The 19575-nt window shown below is 39.8% G+C and overlaps 1 protein-coding gene across 2 annotated transcripts in view; it reads right to left on the bottom strand.

Annotated features, from left to right (window-relative positions):
* Positions 1 to 826: 826 nt before the first annotated feature.
* Positions 827 to 19575, bottom strand: part of dph1 (diphthamide biosynthesis 1) — a 63801-nt gene continuing 45052 nt past the window's right edge. The window contains exons 5-12 of one of the 2 annotated variants that reach the window (XM_087796373.1): positions 18029 to 18183; positions 15777 to 15898; positions 13373 to 13441; positions 12770 to 12926; positions 11292 to 11392; positions 5499 to 5577; positions 2603 to 2731; positions 827 to 1708 (exon numbers count right to left, since the gene is read on the bottom strand). In XM_087796373.1, the coding sequence (XP_087652499.1) occupies positions 1628 to 1708; positions 2603 to 2731; positions 5499 to 5577; positions 11292 to 11392; positions 12770 to 12926; positions 13373 to 13441; positions 15777 to 15898; positions 18029 to 18183 (893 nt within the window). In that variant the 3' untranslated portion in view covers positions 827 to 1627. The remainder of the gene's footprint in view (positions 1709 to 2602; positions 2732 to 5498; positions 5578 to 11291; positions 11393 to 12769; positions 12927 to 13372; positions 13442 to 15776; positions 15899 to 18028; positions 18184 to 19575) is intronic. The other variant, XM_087796372.1, reaches the window with a different exon arrangement.

The raw sequence follows: 19575 nt of genomic DNA, 5'->3' as shown, positions 1-19575 counted from the left end.
TTGCAGCCGCTGGATCTGTTCGGGCGTTTTCATTTCAGGGTCAGAAAGTGCATCCGCTTGCACTTCTTATCCTCCCACAGTCCAGCATCATACAAGGTCAACGGATGACTCCTCGCTGTCTGTAGGTGCGACTGCTTCTCTATATGTAACCTGTGACGCTCCAGTTAACTGTCCAGTGTGTCCCTCACCTCCTGCCCCTGAAACTACCTACTGCTAATGAGCGACAGAAGATCAACGACAGCCGTCAAATGTTGCCATTAGCAGGTGATTCATGCTGATAATTAAAGGATTCAGTAGAGAGTGTAAATGTTCAATGTTCACATGACCAAGACATGGATTCATGGAAATGTCTGAGAAAACCAGCATTCCCTGCGCCCCCCCCCGGACAGAAAGGCATTATTATTTTAACATATCAAGATTAAATAAATGCCATATTAATCAAAATAACATGATAGATTTACCCTAATACAAGAACTATGTTGAAACTTTGAAACTATGAATCCATAATTATAAAAAGGTATGTGAATCCAAGAAATGAAGAATACAAATATATAATTACTAATAACATTAAAAGTACTTTTAAGTGTATCTATAGATCAAACAATTCAAAAAACTGCTAATAATGATGTACAGTACTTCATGATGTCACATGATGTCCAAGGCTGACGTTGATCCGTGACGCGAGTGGTTGAATAAGAATGTACTGGTATTTTCCAGCTTACGTGAGACACATCATAAGAGTACAGACATCTGCCGACACGAGCTTCATCGCTGTTGCCATGGCGATACAAAGGCAAGAAGGCGTTTCAAGGCATGAGACGCTGGTCCCAGAAGATCAAACCCACAGAAGACACCACCTGAGGATGAGTTCACAAGTTCCTTGGGTCAGCAGAGCCCACGGAGCGCAGCTGTCAATCAACTTGGGAAGCCGGCAGAAATCGAGAGCTGATTTTATTCATTTTTTTTTTTTTTTTATCGACAGACTGGATGAATAAAAAATGAAGGTTGGGCAGCAGTCGTGACTCACTCATACCTAGAAGCTGGCAGCTCCAGTTTTGCAGCTCTTCTCACACAACAAATTGAAATTAAAGGCAAGATTTTGTTTGATGAGATTTATTATTGCATAAGAGCACCATCACATCACACTGTGTTTCACCTCCTATAAATAAGTGCTGCCAGCATTAAAGTGGATTCATATAGAGGACTCTGGAGTTCAGGACGATCAACATCTTAATGTTCTGACTGCACAGAATAACAGCCACGCGAGGCTTCGTCCCTAAAGCTGCGTCTGCGTAGATTTCTACTGTGTCAGACAAAAGCGAACTCTACAAGTCCCTCATTGAAATGTGCCTCTCATGAACATGCATGAGCTCAGACACAAAAGATATTCCCGGGGCTGAATGTATTTTGGGCAAAGAATGCATATAAGGCGATGGATTTTGATAGACGGGCTGTTTTTGTTAAACCAGGGATTATTTATGGCTGATAATCCGTTTCAGGAGAGTCTGAGAACTCACTCGGCCTCCCTCACAGATGAAGTGTGCGTCTGAACAAATACCGGCTCTGGCGCAGCATTCCGACCTCCATCCTTGTTTCGTGCAGAAGCCACGGCGCTGGTTATCTCGTGTCAGTCCCTCTGGCAGCCACAGGGGGAGCACTGGCCGGGCCCACACTGGTTGGTGGTGGATGAAGGTTCAGGAGCAGATTTCTGCCAGAACAGATTGAATTAATATACAATTTAAATACAAGTACCTTTTGAAGCTGGGTGGACATTTAAACATATATAAATATCTATTTCAAAACTATCATCTTTATCAAACCAAGACAAATGATTAAAACAATAACCTTAAACATGGAGTTAAAAAGCAGGAAGAAGCATTAGCATGTTAAAGATTGCCTTCAAGAAGATGTTACTATGGTAAAAATAACCATTATTTGAACCTGATGAAGAAAGATTAAAAAATAAAACCTTCACAAATTAAAGGTTTGAACACAAATGACATTTAAAGTGGGTAAAGAACCACGTAATATAAATCACAATATACCTGGTGACCTGAGCATTTAAAAAAGAGGGGAATATCATTTCATTGTCCATGATATAAAAAGAACATCAAGTACAATTAAAAAAAAGCTAGATTTATTTTTGTCCATTTGAAGTGAGGAACGGAAAGCAAGTTCAGACACGTAACTGCCAGGACTAGCTCAACACCGTCGCCTGTTGCCATGGTGATACGATTGCGTGGAGACGGAAATTCGAGAGGAGATAACATGTCAAACCACCTGTGAATCTAATGCCGGGAATGAAGAGTATTTTCACCAACAACTTAGTTGACAAGTTTAGACAAACATGGTAATCCAATATGATCATTTGAAGAGGAAGATTCAATTGTGCTTTAAAAAGCTTTGCACTCTTCAATCTCAGCGCCGAGACAGAAAAACAACCTAAAACGTGTCAAGTAACAGAGGGTAAGGGCTCAAGATGATTATAATAATATGAATTAATTGAGGGACTTAAAGACTTGAAGGTCAGAGCAAGTCTAGCATGCTCTACGGTCTGTGTGCCACTAGGTGTCAGTGTTGTGACACTGAAACTCTCGTTCACCTGTCTGCGTGGAGGCCGCGCCGGCTGGTGCTCAGGGTGGTTCGGGGTCCAGGGCCCGAGGCTTTCGTTTGAATAGAAGTCCATGGGGTAGACCTCCTTCCAGCCAGTTTCCTGGAGAGCCACAGCTGCCTGGGAGACCAACCGGGAGATCATGTTAGGTGGGAAATGTTGAATAAGAAACAAACATCCTGACTGGTCAAAAGTTTGAAATTGAAATGGAGAAAATATGAAATATATTGGTTCCGCTTCTTTTTTGTCAAACTAGTGATTTATCTGCCGCTGACAAGATGACTGACATCACGTGTTAGGTGGAGCTCCTGATGCGCAGAAGTGCATCTTATTTGTAAACTTGGCTGTGGGTCGCCGGAGAGAGATGATAGGGCTGCAGCAGAACGTCTTTCCAGACCAGACAGGTGTCACAATAGAAAGCCTGGATAACAGGCAGTCGTCATGTTATCCCCGTCGACTTACCCGGCACACTACGGCATCTGTTAAGAGGAACGCCGCGGCGCCGGCATGACACTGCCGAGGCAGGGAGTGTGGCGCTCCATATGGAGGAGGAGTGCACGTGAATATTGATTATGAAAGAAGGAGCAAACAGCAACGGACGAATAAGCAAACACAGGGTATAAGACTAAACTTCGAGGAAGCCCAGAATGGTTGAGGCTGCAGGGACGAAAAACAACTTTTTAGATTGTAAACAACGTGAAACTTACAATTACTGATTCATGACTGACAGTGGATGGTATAGAAAATATTGATATTGAAACAATCATTTCATTCTACGCTAGAAGAGGAGCTGGCTGAGAAAGAAATAGTTCTTAATATTGCAAGTTTCATAAAGTGTGAAGAAGTTCTGAAGTACAGTGGAATGGTAGAAATAAGTAAACTTGCTCAAGCTAAAATGAAACTTTGCTTAACCATGTTTAGGTCTACATGCTGATTAACACTGAAGAAAAAAAACACTTTTGCCAAGAAGCTCATTCAAATTGGCACGAAAGGAGCAGATCAACAGCTGTACAGAGGAAGATTCTGCTCCTAAAAAAAGCCAAGACCTCATGGCCATCTAAAATTCGACTTCAAGTATGGATTTTCAGCCAAAGAGAAAAATTGCTATGATTGCTTTGAAAAAACTTCAATAATACATATTCGAGCAGGGAAATGCACTCTAAAAGATTATGTCTTATTAGCTTATTTAGTTTTGCAAAGAGGGTCCCTGGGCATAGGCTAACGATTAAGTTTGGTAATACTTAAACAAGGCTTACAACCAAAGTCCCTTCAAACACAAATGCAGTCAACAACATCAAAAAAACAAGTCGTCAGTGAACAGTTAATATGAGCAACGACTTAGGTTCAAAAGTAGCTTAAGTGTTTACAGCTCCAACTCCAAAATGTACACATGGATTTCATGTCACAGAATGCGGAGATTGCCGTCAGGGATTATTCTGACACTCCAAATCACATGTGAACAGATATTTATTTCATATTTGTTACATCATATTGAGAGGTTTTAACAGTTGCTGTGGTCCATGGCCACGCCTTGTTCCTCGCGCTGCTCTCCTCCACTCTCTGTGGAAGCTAGCTTCTCTTTTTAATCCCGGCTCTGACAGGAGAGCCAAGTGTGTCTTATTGACTATAAATATAACATGAGACGTACTGAAAATAAACGCTGCCCTTCTCCCGCCCCTTCCCCACTGCTAAACCCTCCCTCCCCTCCAGCTCATCAGTAGGCCACAGAGAAATGTAACAGTGGCTTGTATGAGGTGAAGAATTACATCAGAGTCCACACAGATATGTTTATGTTCTGCTCAAAGTTCATTATCAGCAGGAGGCAGCTGGAGAGACTCGACACCAGAGGAACATGGGTTTATAGGGTTTATATAATAGAGATGTACCAACCAGACGAGAGAAAATGAATTAGTAAAATAAACATCAATGACAATGCAAATGGATTTCTTTTGCCGACTCATGAATCCAGCTTGGATTGAAGCGGATGCTCATGAACTGCAAACTGATCCCAGTTTGGACAAAGACTGCTCGACTGTGAGGACAGTAGAGGGAGCTGGTTTTCTGTCATTGTTTCTTTGTTAGTTTTTAGTGAATTGCAAAAGCACCAGAAACACCAGTCAAAGAATAGAAAGAATTTTAACAAAGGTGATTTAATATGATGGTAAAATACAGCTGCTACATTCACATTACATTGACTAACTAAGCAAAACATAACAAACATGATATGCTGAGTATTCTATTCATTAATATCTTCAATATTTTACACATTTTAGTACGAGATTGTTGTCCAGAAAGACGTTTTAAGATATATCTTAAATGGTCCTTAAGACCCTTGTTGCAGACATTACCTGCAGAAAACACAGTACTACTGAAACACTGTGTAATCATTTAGAAGCAATGTTTCAATGCAATTACTGATTAAGAACTTTATAAGTGACAAGTCAAGGGGTTATAAAAAGTATTAATATGGATGATATGTTGACATTTTGACATGAAATTGATTTAATGACCATTCGTTTTGGATTTTTAATAAAGATATGAATAACACTTTGAGTACGGTCTCTTTAAGAAAACTGTAATTCATCCAGACAACCTGCCAGTATTTTTCTATGACTTAAACTTAAACTTAAAAATATTCATGTTTCTACACCTCCTTCTTTGACACTTATTTTTGATCACTTCTTTTCGTCAACAGCTCAGCTTTTTCATCTGCAGCGTCCATGTATGTGACATGACCTCACCTGCTGCTGTGATCAGCTCGTGTGCGACTGTGAGAGAAGCTGAGCAGCAAATCATTTATATTTATGTGTAACTGCACAATGTGATTCCATACATGGTGCAGGCCTTTTTTTTTTACTTTTTAAACTCTGCCAATATTCTGTCTTACCTCATACGGCGAGAGCAAAGGTTTGGAAAAGGCTGAGCCCCAGTCAATGGACAGACGTGGGCAGGCAATCTGGACCCACCTGTGTGAAGAGAGAAGGTGATTAATCCGTGCACACTTGTATGTGCACAGGACGGACATGACAAGAGGCCGCCAGCCTATTAGACAGGCATGGCACATCTGCAAGCGCTCCCGGCATGTGGATATGTGATGCAATGAGTTGTGCGGGGCGCCGCTCGTCCACCTGATCTCAGGCATCTGTTGCTGAGATCTGTCCTGATTCGCAGCAACGTTACATTGTCTGAATGCAGAGGCAGCTGGTGGAAGAGGGGAGCAGGGAATAGAGGGAGGGTTCAGAAGCAGGTGTGGCTGAGTGAGAAGAGGAGAACAGGCAGAGGTGCGAGATGGAGGGTTAGAAAAAAGACAAGAAAATGTGGTGCAGGGAAAAGGAAGGAGAGGTTAGGTGAGAGAGAAGTAAAAAAAAGGAAGAAGAGGCGCACAAACCCAGTCTCCACGGAGGTAGCCTACATAGCAGGCAGACAGGGTGGTGGAGGAGGCGAAGGAGGGAGGGGTGTCTTAGCATGAAAGTGGGAAAAGGAGGCAAGTGAGAAAAAGAGGGACACGCATATATAAAGATGGTGAGCAGAAAGAGGGAAGATTGGCATGGAAAAAAAGCGAACCGATGAGGAGGGAGTGTAAACAGCTGGAGGGAGGAATAAACAATAGGGAAAGAGAGACGGTGCAAGGTGACCAGGGTTAGCTTTCACAGATCAATGCTATCAAAAGCTGCATCTCCACAGAGGTTGAGTCGTCCCTAATCCTTTGTATGGACCTCTGTCAGGAACATCGACTTACATGAGCAGAACTGGAGGATCAAGGAGGATGTCAATAAAAATAAGTAGGACGTGGGTTGGATTTATATTCATCTAATATTGTTTGTTTACATCAGACTAGGGTCAGGCGTTTGGAGCCCATCTCAGCTCAAAGAGGCGTGACGCTCCAATAGCATGTAGACCAGCGAACATTCTATACAAAGACCATTTTGTGTTGAAATGGGCATTAGATCAATTCAAGAGAAATAATATTTTTCTACTCTATGAAGCTGAAACATTTCAAATGCATCTTATCATCTTGTTGTCTGGTTGTTAGAGTCCTAGTTTCAATACTAAAAAGTGTTCAATTCAATATGCATTTTGATTATTTGTCGTATTTTATATATGGCGGATGTTAATCTCTTAAGTTTATTTTCCACAACTCCTGTCTCTGTCTAAACACACACTGAGACCCCTCATATGAAGCAGTTGCTGCCAGAAGGGACATTTCTGACACCCGTGTGGAGACCGCACTATTGTGAAGATGCATGTTGTTACGCCAGATAAGGCATCGATATGGCCCAAATAGCATTCCCAGCTCATCTCTGGCTTTCAATCTCCATGAGACAGGCGAGACTTTGGTTTGTAGAGAAAGGGGAACAAGAAATGAGGCAGACTTGGGCAGGACGTCTGTTTCACATGTTGAGCCACAACAAAGACGGTAGAATAAGGAGGGCTAATGAACCGGTTCACTAACATAGTTATTCAGTATATCAATTGTTAATTAATGATACAAGTCACCAAAATTCTCGGATGGCTCTGAACTTTCTGTAGACTGCAATTTATCTTATTTTATTTTATTCTAACCATATAACAGTTAAAATTGTTATTGGTATTAAGATGATTTATTTTGTGTTTTTGATTTATTACAAACCAATGAGCACTCGCAGGTTGAAAAGGACTTTTTACTTTTTATTTTGCGTTAAGGTTATTAAATGCCTGCACAATGCAGTGGGGAGATACTCACAGGACAACTGCTGCAACATATGTTCTGTCCAATATTATGTGCCTTAACTACCGGTCAATACTTTTAGAACACCTTAATTTTAATGTTGTACTGTAATCTGAAAAGAATAGAACAAATAAAGGATTTAAGTAAAAAATAAATAAATCATGGAATATATTAAGGAACCAAAATGTATTCTAGACTTTTGAGTCAACAAAGTAGCCTCCCCTTTGAACACTTTTACTATTTTACAATAAATAAAAAAACTTCAGCAAGAAGTTGCACAACTAAATAACTAATTTCTAACATAGCCTGGTTTGTTTGGGGTTATTATCGGTAGAATGAACCCCTGCCCATTTAGGCTCATACCAGATGGTACTTCATGGCGCTGCAGAATGCTGTGGTGACGTTTTGGTTCAGGGTGCCTCTCACTCTGTACCAGTCCCCAACCGTAGATTCACAGAACATTACGCTTCCACCTACATGTTTGATAGATAATGTCATACACTGAGGTCATACCGCGACGCTGTACATGATGAACCAATGATTTTAAACTTGACATAACAACAGTCTTCAGTAGTTCATTGGCAGCGTTTCATGGCCCAGGTAAGCCTCTTTTTCAATTCTGACGCCTTGGCTCTCTTTCTGAAACTTCACTGTTCAAACCTGCAACTGGAAGTATTCTGCTCACAGTTAAGACTGAGGCTTACTACTACTATTAAGCTGTGCTTGAAGCTCTTGTCCTGATAGCTGCCTTTCGCACAAGCTGTTGACTCCCAGAAAACCTCTGATTCTGCTTTGGCTTTTGGTCTTCCACACCTATTTCGGTCAGATTCTCCCACTTTCTCAGTGCCATTTGATAGTAAAGGAAACTGTACTCAATGACACCTCAACTTTCCCAACAATTTCTCCGTAGGAAAGCCCCACATTTTTATTATAGTCTCTCTCTTTTTTATTGTCAATTGACTTGTTTTGCTCACAGGATGCTCACAAGGTTATGGTACCATGTGTTCTATCACTACTTTTATGCAGACAGAGGGGTTGTAAGTGATCAAGAATAGTCAGAACCCCTCTAGGAATGGGTAGCATCAACTTTAAAAGCTTGATAAACTTTCATCGCTGCAGAACAGCTTTGAGTTGATACCCATTTATTGTTACCTCTGAAAGGCATTTTATTTATTTTTCAGTTTCTGGTAACTTGCCTTTTTAACCTCCATTCTCTCTTTTTTATGATACTATGTATTTCTGCTAAAATAAGTTCAAATATTTAGAAATGTAGTGCGTTTGTGTCATATTTGCAAGATATGTTTTATGAAAAATAATAATGAGATAACATGTACTGTATATCAAATTAGAAGATACAAAATGATCTTAACTTGTTTATACAACCTGATGGCACTATACGTTTTCCATAGTCCTTTACTAATTAATTTTCTTAATTCCTTTTTTAAAAGGTTCCTTTATGGAAATGTAATTGCCCATCTGTGTTTGAAAAAATCCTATTAAAAGAGTCAAAACCCCAAACTAGAAAACACAACAGATGTTGTGATACATTATGTTGCAATTGAATCATTTTCTGCTGCTTCATGGTGCAAGCCCAATCTCCGCTATTGCCGCTACTCCTGCTGCGGCCCATTACACTCCAGGCCTATTATGCCTGCACCTGCACGGCTTTGCCTCCATTACTTGCACAGTCTTGACCCGCCAAAAGCTTAACAATTAACCTTTCAGACCCTGCAGGATAATGGAAGGGTTTGTCTCCACCGTGAAAGTTATTTGAAATTAATAGTCTGGTGTCCTCAGAAACGAGCGTCCAAATGAGGGAGATTTGATGCTTGAACACACCTGGCGGTTTTTTGTGGTGCGATAGCATAAAGATAATTGTATAGGAGTTTAAAAGCTGCTTGGAAGGAAGAGTATAATTACACACTTAAGAGAGTGTTAATGGAGTCTCTGTCTATATGAGCCTAATGATGGGGAGAGCCACACGTTCGTACCGTGTCATCCGCCCTGAAGCATCTGATGTCCTTCTCTATTCTACTTTACTGGTCGTCATTGGCATCCAGGACACGACATTTTTTCCACTGACAAATCATTTTTTTCAATATATTTCATTCATTGTCATGGTTAAATTATGTCTTTCTCTGCAATTCTACTCCAGAAAATGCCGCTCTAACGTGATCTCTCACTCTTCCAACCCTCTCCTCATCTACCTCTGCATCACTCCATCTCTCTCCAGAACTCCCTCTAAATCTCTGCCAGACCTTCTGCCCTCCTCTCACCCACTCCTCCCTCACACATCACACCACTCATTACTTCACAGTGCGAGGGCAATATGAGGTGTGACTGGGTGCGAGCTATTGGAGGTGGAGTGCTGGGAAACTCACTAGCCAGAGGGATCCATTCAACTTACTTGAAGGTTTGAGAGAACCAAAATTAACACTGTAGAGTCGGGCCATACATCAAAGAGTTTGGTTTATCGTGTATTTGATGGAATTTTTCCTCTTGCAAAAATCTCATGAGACAAAAAAGGCAGATCGATAGTTATATACGGGCATGAGGACGTCAGAAATGTAAACTACTGAGCTTCCAGAGGATCTTTATGTCTAAAGTCTAAAGCCACGGTGTGTAACATTTTGACATTATTATTTACATTTACTGTAATTATTTGTTTAGTTTTGAACATTTATGTCTCATGTAGTTAAACTGTAAAGCTATTATTTTAGCCTAGACCAACAGAGAGATTGTGAGTGTCCACCACCAAAATGCTTCACAGCAGTGGGTGAGAAACAGTGTTTTTCTATGAAGAACTGAGAGACTTTCTTTCATCTTGTTTTGTAATCAAATGCACACACAGTATAAAGGAAGAATCCAAGACATTGCAAATACACTATGCTGACACTAGTAGGAGATACTAAGGAATCAAACCTGGAACAAGGTAACTGGAGATTATATACAGTAGCTGGTAAAAGAAAATCACTGATGAAGGCCAAAGGAACAGAACCTGCACCAAGGTACGTTGATTAAAGCCTTGATCACTGATGGAAGATTTCGACAGCAGGATTGTGGAGCAGATAATCACAAGTCAAGAAACAGCAACACATTCAGGTATTAGGCTTCAGCAAGTATGACAAACATGTAAGTATTCCACGCTTCACGCCACACATGAAACTACTTAACATGAAAATAAATCAACCGAAAGTTGATATGGTTAAATGCAATTTGTTCTTGAAAGTTTAATGGAGATAAAAAATCAATTTTTAATATTTATTGCAATATTTATTTCTGGTGATATTGAAAGGTTAAGATGGAAAGTCATCAGCATAAATTAGTTTTTGAGGTGGAAGGATGAATAAAACACCATGTGGGGTTAAATATTCAGGGGGGTAAAACAGATGTAAATATTCACTTAAAATTCAGCATTTTGGCAACTAAAACAGTGTCAATGTCTGGGTCCTGGATCAGCAAAGATTTGTTCTGGCTGCTCTAGGTGATTTGTCAGCGGCTCAAAAAGCATCAGCAGTGTTGTCAGGTGTCAGAGTTGCTAAGAGCAGTGCAACACAGATTCAACTGCAGATAAAAGTCAAAACACAGCCCTGCTACTTCGTCACGTTGTAGCTCACCGATGCTGTCTCAGTGTGGTGCAGGTCTTTTTTTAAGTATTTTACAAACATGTGAGATCCCTTAGAGAGAAACGGGTTCAGACCAGATTCTCAAATTCAACTGTGTGGGGGACAAGCAGAGGTATGTTGCAATCGAGACTGGGCTACAGGTTGGAGGTTCTGTAAATGTAAAATTGTTTTGTATGCATCATGTTTTGTAAGCAGCACAGCCATTTGAAGAGATGGAGATAAAAGGTGAAAGGAGAAAAGGACAAAATCAATGAAGTCTATGGATGTGGTAAATGAGGAAAGGCGTGACGAATGAGGATGGTCAAGACCGGTTAGGGTGACTTGACACAAAGAAGTAAATACTCACGTATCAACTTCAGGCAGCAGATCCAATTTGCTCGGAAAGATTTCAGACAGTAGAACCCGAGTGAAAGTTCTACCCAGAGACTGCAGCTTGGACTCCAGGTGCTGGAATAAAACAAGTGTTAAAATTAAACTTGAAGAACTAATTTTGACCTTCATTACAAAAACAGAAAAAAGCTGAGAGGGTTGCCGTAGCAACTACACTGACCATAACCACAAGATCAACAATGACATTTTCTCTAACTATCAGGCAGACAAAAGAACACAATTAATTTGCTAACATAGTACTATCCCAATTAATAAGATGGTAACACATTACAGACAGACGTATTGTCTTATTGAGTCACAGAGTTGGTCTGTTATGTTGTGCTTTATGCTTATCCACAAAAAGAGCCATCTGAAGATGTGTCCGAACAATCTGGCAATGCCAACCTTGTCTACAAGGCTCTCCAATCTGTTTCTATTCTTGTCCTTGCCAGTCATTCCCAAGGAGTGCTTATGCTTTTCTTATCTCTAAAATCAATTTTTATTCTTTTGAATAGGCTTAAAACAAGTTCTAAATAAATGTATTTCTGACATTAATTTTAAATAAAAAACATTGGTCAAGGGACTGTCAATGCAATCTTTTAAATGTATACTATTATTCATCAACATCTTTTTTTTTTAATAAAATGTATTTGATTGATTCGGGCTATCTGAAGCTGTATTCAATTCTGACTTTACTCCTTATAGTTCACCATGTTTTAAACATGTCTTAAATACAACTGTAGCAAAGTGCTTGAAACGATCTTGATAATGATAGAGCTGTGCTCAAATTAACTTCACTGAGCCCCAAAAATGCCTCTTCACGACAATAAAACCCAACTTCAACTGACATTAAACAAACAGCTTAAGCAAGAAGACCCCTTTGGGTAAGCCAGTCTACTGAAAATTGATGTTTAGAGAGAAATATTCTCATAAAAAAAGAGAGACGTCTGCATTCAAGCAGAAGCACCCCATCAAAGTCCCTCCAGGTTGATAAACGCTCATGTTTTACGGATACATTCTGTCCTTGAAAGTATCATGAGACATTTCGGTGACAGAGCTCTTATCAAAAATAGTTCTGTCTCCTTACTCGCAACGGTATCTGTCATAGCATTTGTGAATCTCACTGGTGGCCCATTGAAATCTTATTTCCTGTCCCTTTTCAGCTGCCGTTTTTGAAGGAAACTTTCCCATCGCTGGCAGGCACTTCTGCTGAAATACTGACTCTGAGAGGAGGGGTGTTTATCAACAACACAGCCATCATACAATATTTCTTTGGTTGAAATTCACAACATTTTTCTCTCATCACAAGAGCTGCAACATGGAAGATGCCAAAGGCCACTTGGGGTACAACTGATACTGGGAAAAATTCAAATGAGTCAAAAAGTATTTATCATTTGCTTAAAAGGCTCTCACATGTAGCCATCAAACCAAATTGTTTGGTTAAAAATGACTCACCTCCAGGACTTTGGGGCTACCCTGTCTGCCAAGCGTTCCAAGTATTAGACCCCAATGTTGAGCAGTACGGGCTTTGTCAATTGACTGAATCCTCAGCGCTCGCATGGCATCGTGGTCATAATATTCTCGGGTGAAAACTTTACTGTAGGGGTCATACCTATAAACACAAACGGACATGAAGACAAACAAAAAAAAACAATTAAGATTTCAGGAACAAATCTTTGGGAGAAATGTAGAAAAAAAATCCAATCATGAAAAGACATCAAGTATGACAGGAGTTGGTGTATCTTTGGGAAATTTGAGGCATTTCTGCGCTTCTAATCTCCTTTTCTCCGCTACAAGGGGTTCACTTGAGATTAGAATCTTGTTTACGTGAGAGACCTGTGATCTGTTCAGCGGTGCATATCTATCTATAACGACACTTTTCACTTTGCATAAAAACAACTCATCAAAACTGAAGTTTATCCTCCAAAATATCTGCATGATACTGCTCAGGGAGGGACTGAAATAAGTTCTGAATTAAGTGAGTTAGCAAGAGGGCACTGTGATACATGTTGTGATCTCCAATCAGAATCATTTCATAGAATGAAACATCAATCATACCTGTAGGCAGGAATATCTGGATTTGCGATCATAATTGACTCCAGATGAAATCTTCCATCGCCGAGATAACTGTGGAAATAAACCTTCTTTAATGTCATTGTAGAACAAAAATGTACAATACAAAATATATGTGAAAACTTGTAGAAGGATAGATGAAACAGCCAAATAAATAATGTCCAAACGTACTAGGTGCCATTTAAGGGGGGACATAAAATCTTTTTCTCCATCATTTTATTCCCCCTTTACATTTTAGGTCTTCAATAAATGTGAAAAATATTTTTAAAGTTGCTTATCAGACTTTTATTAAAATGGACTTCAGTTCTAGCGCATGACAATAAAGGTGGGGTAGACAAGAACAATCAAATCTATACCTAACTCCTTCCCTGCAGCGCACTAACAGAAGAAGTGATATTTTAATAGGTCTTTAAGTCTTTAGGGTGAGTGGAGTATCGAGCAACATGGCCTCAATGATTTTAGCATGCTGTTTATAGCAAATACAATTAACCTAAAGTCTTTGCTCTGGGACCATTGGACTCAGAGGTCATGAGGCCTGTGTACATTAAGGCATCACAAAGCCTCAAATGAAAGTTCAGACTGAGAAGTTAAAAACCCTGGAAACGTGCCACAGGTAGAGCATGAAGAGGCTCCTGCTGCTAAGGTCACTAGTCTCTTTACAACAACACAGTCTTAGTCGAGGCAGGACGTGTAATTAGAGTTTCTAATTGGCCAGTGTTCAGAGGAGTCGCTAGGTGGTCTGCTAGAGAAGTAGTCTAGACTATGAGCAAAGAAAAATATCTCTCAACATCCAAACAAATGAGAAAAATAATCAGAGGCCGAGTCTGATCCTTTGATAGGCAACATCTAAGCCCCCCTCTTCAGCTCCCTCATCCCCTCTGTAAAAAGCCTGCTGCACTTAAGTAGTGGTTGTCCTCGCTCATCGTCAGCCTGAAGAGTCGGCGTGAGCCTCTCGTTGTGTTCTCAGTCCTTCCAGACATTCTATGCTTTTAATAAGAGTGCTCCCACATTAATGATGGATTCTAAGCGCCCTATGAAACAACTAATCAAAGATTGCACGTCTAGATTCATGATGAATAAAAGACTGGTAAACACTTACAGCTCTGATGATTTGTTTCAAATAAATAAACACAAATTATCAGTAGACTGAGCAACAAATATGTATAAGACTACTCTTTACTGCAGAATTATGTGATAGTCTTTCTTTTTCAGTTTGTTGAATTAAAAACATTTGTATACTGTGGCCTAATGCAATAGAGCACAGACTATGGTTGATATTTAAAACATGTATAGACAGAATCCTGCTAAAATAACAAACAAGTACTCCTGTTACATAACCAAATACCTTTTTACCTGGGACACTTAAATATCAAATATTAAATATACAGCTTAAACATATCAAACATCATTTGCATCTATTTTAATGAAACCCTCTAAAATAAAAAACTATGAATTTCAGTCAGATGTGAAATACCCACACAAACTTAAAATTGGGAGATTCAGAAAGATTAAATTACAACATGCTCACAACTTTAAGAAGAGCATCTACCCCACCTTTAAGATGCCACGTCAATGTAGAAGGTAATAAGAGCGGGGAAAGCATTCTAGCAGTAATTATAGCAGTTGGTTGAAAAATATATTGAATTCAAGTGAAATAAACATATGCATTAGGTTTGAAATTAAAAGCAAAAAACCTCAACATACTTCTATCCTAAATCAAACAGGGAAACCACTTAGTAGTAGTAGGTGAGGCAGAGTCTAACCTTTTGACTTTCTTTTAATAATATGTGCACACAACAAACACTGGAAAAAGCCTTTCTCTCCCACAAGACTGGAGATATTTACTAAGTAAAGATTGTCCTTGCCAAGCCATTTTAATCTCTGCACTTGTTGGGGGGGATCAGTCGTCACAGGTGAAGCTGTGGCGGAATGTTCACAGGGGAATTCATAAAATCCAGCGGGGGTTCTTCTACAGCGATGTGTAGAAGCAGAGGCTGTGGAGGCGTGTTTTGCCTGCAGCACAGCAACATTGAAAGAAAAGAGTACATTGTTGTGATGCAAATTGAATTTCATAATTTATTTTCTTTTATTAGTATCATGGCATTCTTTAGCCATCAAATGTCAGGCCGGTGGATTTAAGAGGAGCCTCGCCTGATGCACATAGCTACTTGTCACAACCTGCTACCTCAGGTGTGACTGGTCTGGTGTCACATTGATTATTGCAAGCGGGACACGGCGAGTCATGGCGATGACGGGGGGGTAATTACAGCCACGGAAGAGGGAAGTGACTGGATGAGTCGGACAGGAGGATTGTTGGTTACTCCTCTGCAACAGCCATTAAACAGACAAACAAAAACATGAGGTGGAATAAAGGAGAGAGAAGACCTACATTATGGCGTTGACATCACGTTGCAAGCGAGGCGACGTACAACCCAGGATCTCTCCAGGCGACAGAGGGCGACACTGTGGCACCAGCACGTCGTAGTCTTGTTTGAGGGCGGCACTGACGGACTGCAGCCCGGAGACAAGGAAATACATCTCAAGTTGACATCTATTCGAACGTTTCTGTAGCCACAGTCTTGTAGAAATTGTAAAAAGAAATGCAATTTGAGCTTATTAATTTAGGATTAAAATACAATAAAACCATATTATTTTCAGAATTTTCATTATTTCCGAAAATAAATAATCCCTACAAACCTGCCAATGCCAAATATAACAGGAAACATCATTCTGTAACACATATGATAGACCTGACAAGTGATCCTTCTGTTTTACAGTATTTCACTCGCAGGCAAACGAGCAAAAAGACGTGACCTACTTCGTGGAGGTAATTGAGAGAAGCTGCTGACACGTTCTATCTCTGTATCTACCAGCTCACAGGCTCTTTTCTTGTATTACTGAACTGATGACAATGAAGGAAGGGAATTAGAAGGGTAATTTGGATGGACGTGAAGGTCAGAAGATTACACCCTACTGTACAGGTCACAAACTATTGTCCAGACCCATGAATCCATGGACTTCAAAAGAACCATATATTTGATGCTGATATCCACAAATGATTGCTAAAGATTTATGTTTATTGAGCTATACAAACTAAATTACATTTCTCTCTTCTACAAGTTTCGTACAGTAAAAAGATGATTTAGAAGAAAAGTACTGATCTTTGTTTCTTGCTCCCTCACTTTGTTCTGGGTGGGAAACTTTTGCTTAATAGTGTGTTGGAGACCCTCAACAGAGCCTAACAGACAGGGCTGAGTAGAAGTGATAATGTTTCAGGAGCGCAAGAACCGTGGGCAAAGTGTTCTGTGAATAAATCATGTACTCCGAATATGAATTAGGCTTCAGAGTGCCGGGGAAATTGTTCGTGGTAGAAGAGACCTTTTTACTCCACTACTAATGTCTAATTTCATAGGATGATGAAACATTTCAAGATGTGAAAAGTGAGATGATGATGATAACACAACATCCATTTAAGGGGAGTCTGTACAGACACGGATCTGACTCCTAACGAGGCGTATCTTTGGAAAGATAAAATGGCTGTTAGGCAAAGCTTTAAATCTCATCATTAAATTAAGTAGACTAAAGTGAAGCTGTCCATTAAAAAATCCTAAACGTGCAAAATTAATACAAATTTCTTTGCGTTACTTCCCAGAAAACTGATGAATACCAAAAATCATGATCACTGCTTAATTGAAGGACAATTTAAAATGCTGGAATGGTGAAAGACAACTTAATCAGGTCAAGGGAAAAAAAGGGGAATTTCAATTCAAATGTCCAATTTTGATAAAATTGAAACCAAAATTCAACGCCAATTGTAAAGGGGTACATACATTATGAAATCAAAACCAAATCAAAATGTATCAAAAACAAAGTAAGTAAGTATTTTTGGAGTCTTTTTAAATGTATTTTAATACCTGGATAATGTTGGCTATTTAAGATCGTTTCATATATAGATTATGGTTGAAAAGTGTTTTTATTTTTCTAAAGTTATTTGATTTATTGAAAAATTGTGGTAAAGCTGGTGACACATCCACTAGAGAGGACAATGTGTCACTTGAAACAATTTGCAAAATGAAATGTATGTTTGATCTCCCCTGCAATCACATTTATGTGTGTATTTGATTATGCAAATGTATTGTTAAAAAAACTGCTGCATGCATTAAGTTAGAATGTCAAACACATTATCATCAGCAGCAGCAAGCTTGATAAAATGTTAAGTAATCTAAAAATAAACTGTCAAAGGCGCCATGTCATCTTCACACATATGGTGACGTAAACAAAATCATGGGTTCAAACATGCAGTGAATGTTTAGCTATATAATTTTCTACATATGCACATAGATGCACTCAGCATTAAATAAAGGTCACGCTGGCTGAGTGCACTTTAAAAATAACAGTGGGCACTAAGTGACGGCGTTAAGTGGTTCTGACCCAGGCTAGGACATGAAAGTCGTATGACCAGTATTTTATCAAAACAAGGGGCTGCAAGTTTAATAAGATAGCTCGTTCAAATGGGAGGCCTAGAGAGTTCGTTGTGTGCTCGAGTCTGAAATAACTGCATGTTTTTTGAAAATTTAAACAGAGGTATGCAGGCTAGTTTCTAAAAGAAGAGGTGGGGAGGCTGTGTGAACGCATCATTACCTGCAGTGCTGCGACAAACTGAATAGTGCTGACGAGTGCCAGGGATTTTCCAGGGGTGAAGTTGAACTTGACCGTGTCCAGGAAGTGAGCGTTGTCCATCTGGATATCCACAAACACATAGAGCATCTTAATGCCAGCCGTGGAGTCTATTGGGACTGTGGAGACAAGAGAGAAAGGAGGATCAATAATTAAGACTGTTTTGTCAGGTAACGATGGTGCATATCCACTATTGATGACGACGCACAAGAACACAGGCTTGTGCGTATGGAGCTGTGTAGAAGCTTCTGTGCCGCTCCTGCACACACAGGGAACTAATGCAAATGCTTTAAATATTTAGGAGAGAGTATGTCACTAGTGCCATTAATTGCAGACCACTTAAAGCGCAGCCATGCCTTGAAAGTTAAACTGGGAGTAATGGGTAGTAGGCCCCAAAGTAATGGTGAATTACGGAAGGACACAAATAGGATTAAACAATAAGCAACATTATAGTTAGATGTAAACTATTGAACCTCCTAACCATGACCTGATCGAGTACGATGTAGAATTATTAAAAAATAAACAATAAAATATCACAGGGACATAAATATTCAGATGCGAGACAATTTAACTCGGGTGCTATCTTCAGATAGTCCCTGAGACGGGCTCACACCATCATTGTAGTCCAGCTGTCAATATATGACTTACAGCACAGTGTTAAGACTGAAGAGCTTGTGTTAATAAGGCTACGGAAAAAAACTTTTGTTGCACTAGAGGTTCCTAAGAGAACTGTGGCTGGTTGGTGATTGAACTAGCTGAGAACCCACAGAACACTCTGGCTGAGCTCCAGAGGTGCAGCAGGGAGATGGGACTAAGTTCTAGAAAGACAACCATGACTACAGACCTCCACCAGTTGGGGAATGTATTGCAAAGTTGCCCACTGGGAAACTGTTCTCAGGGAAAAACACATTAAAGCCAGCCTTGAATTTGCCAAAAAACTCCCAGACTCTGAGAAATAAAATTCTCTGCAATGACAAAACCATAAAAATAACATCCGGAGAACACCTGCTGCTGCTCATCACCTGCTGAATACCATGCCTGGGGTGAAGGTTGATGGTGGCAGCTGGGGTACATGATGACTGGTTTCTATCAAATTAAAGATGAATGCAGCCAAGTTTATTGACATCCTGGACAAGAAGCATTTTATATTGTATTCACAGCAGGGTAAATCTTCCAACAAGACAATGATCGCAAGTACACTTGTAAAATAATAAAAAAGTGGTTTCAGAACAACTTTGTCAATGTTCTTGAATGGTTATGAGTCCTGACCTAAATCCAGTTCGGAGAGACCTTGAGATGGCTGTCCACCAACAGTCACCATCAAACCAGACAGAACTGGAGAGAGATCCCCAAGTCTAGGTGTGAAACTATAACTCCCAATAAGAGAGATTGGGCTGAATTTCTTGACAATATTGTGTGAAACGAAGAAAACAGAAAAATGGATTCATATTAGCAAGTAGATGCAATATAACAAAGAGTGAAATATGGTTTGAATACTTTCTGAAACCACT

The sequence above is a fragment of the Callionymus lyra genome, chromosome 7 (genome assembly GCF_982586985.1).
Source record: "Callionymus lyra chromosome 7, fCalLyr1.hap1.1, whole genome shotgun sequence".
NCBI classification, from domain to species: Eukaryota; Metazoa; Chordata; class Actinopteri; order Syngnathiformes; family Callionymidae; genus Callionymus; species Callionymus lyra.
This window is presented reverse-complemented; position numbering and strand designations above follow the sequence as displayed.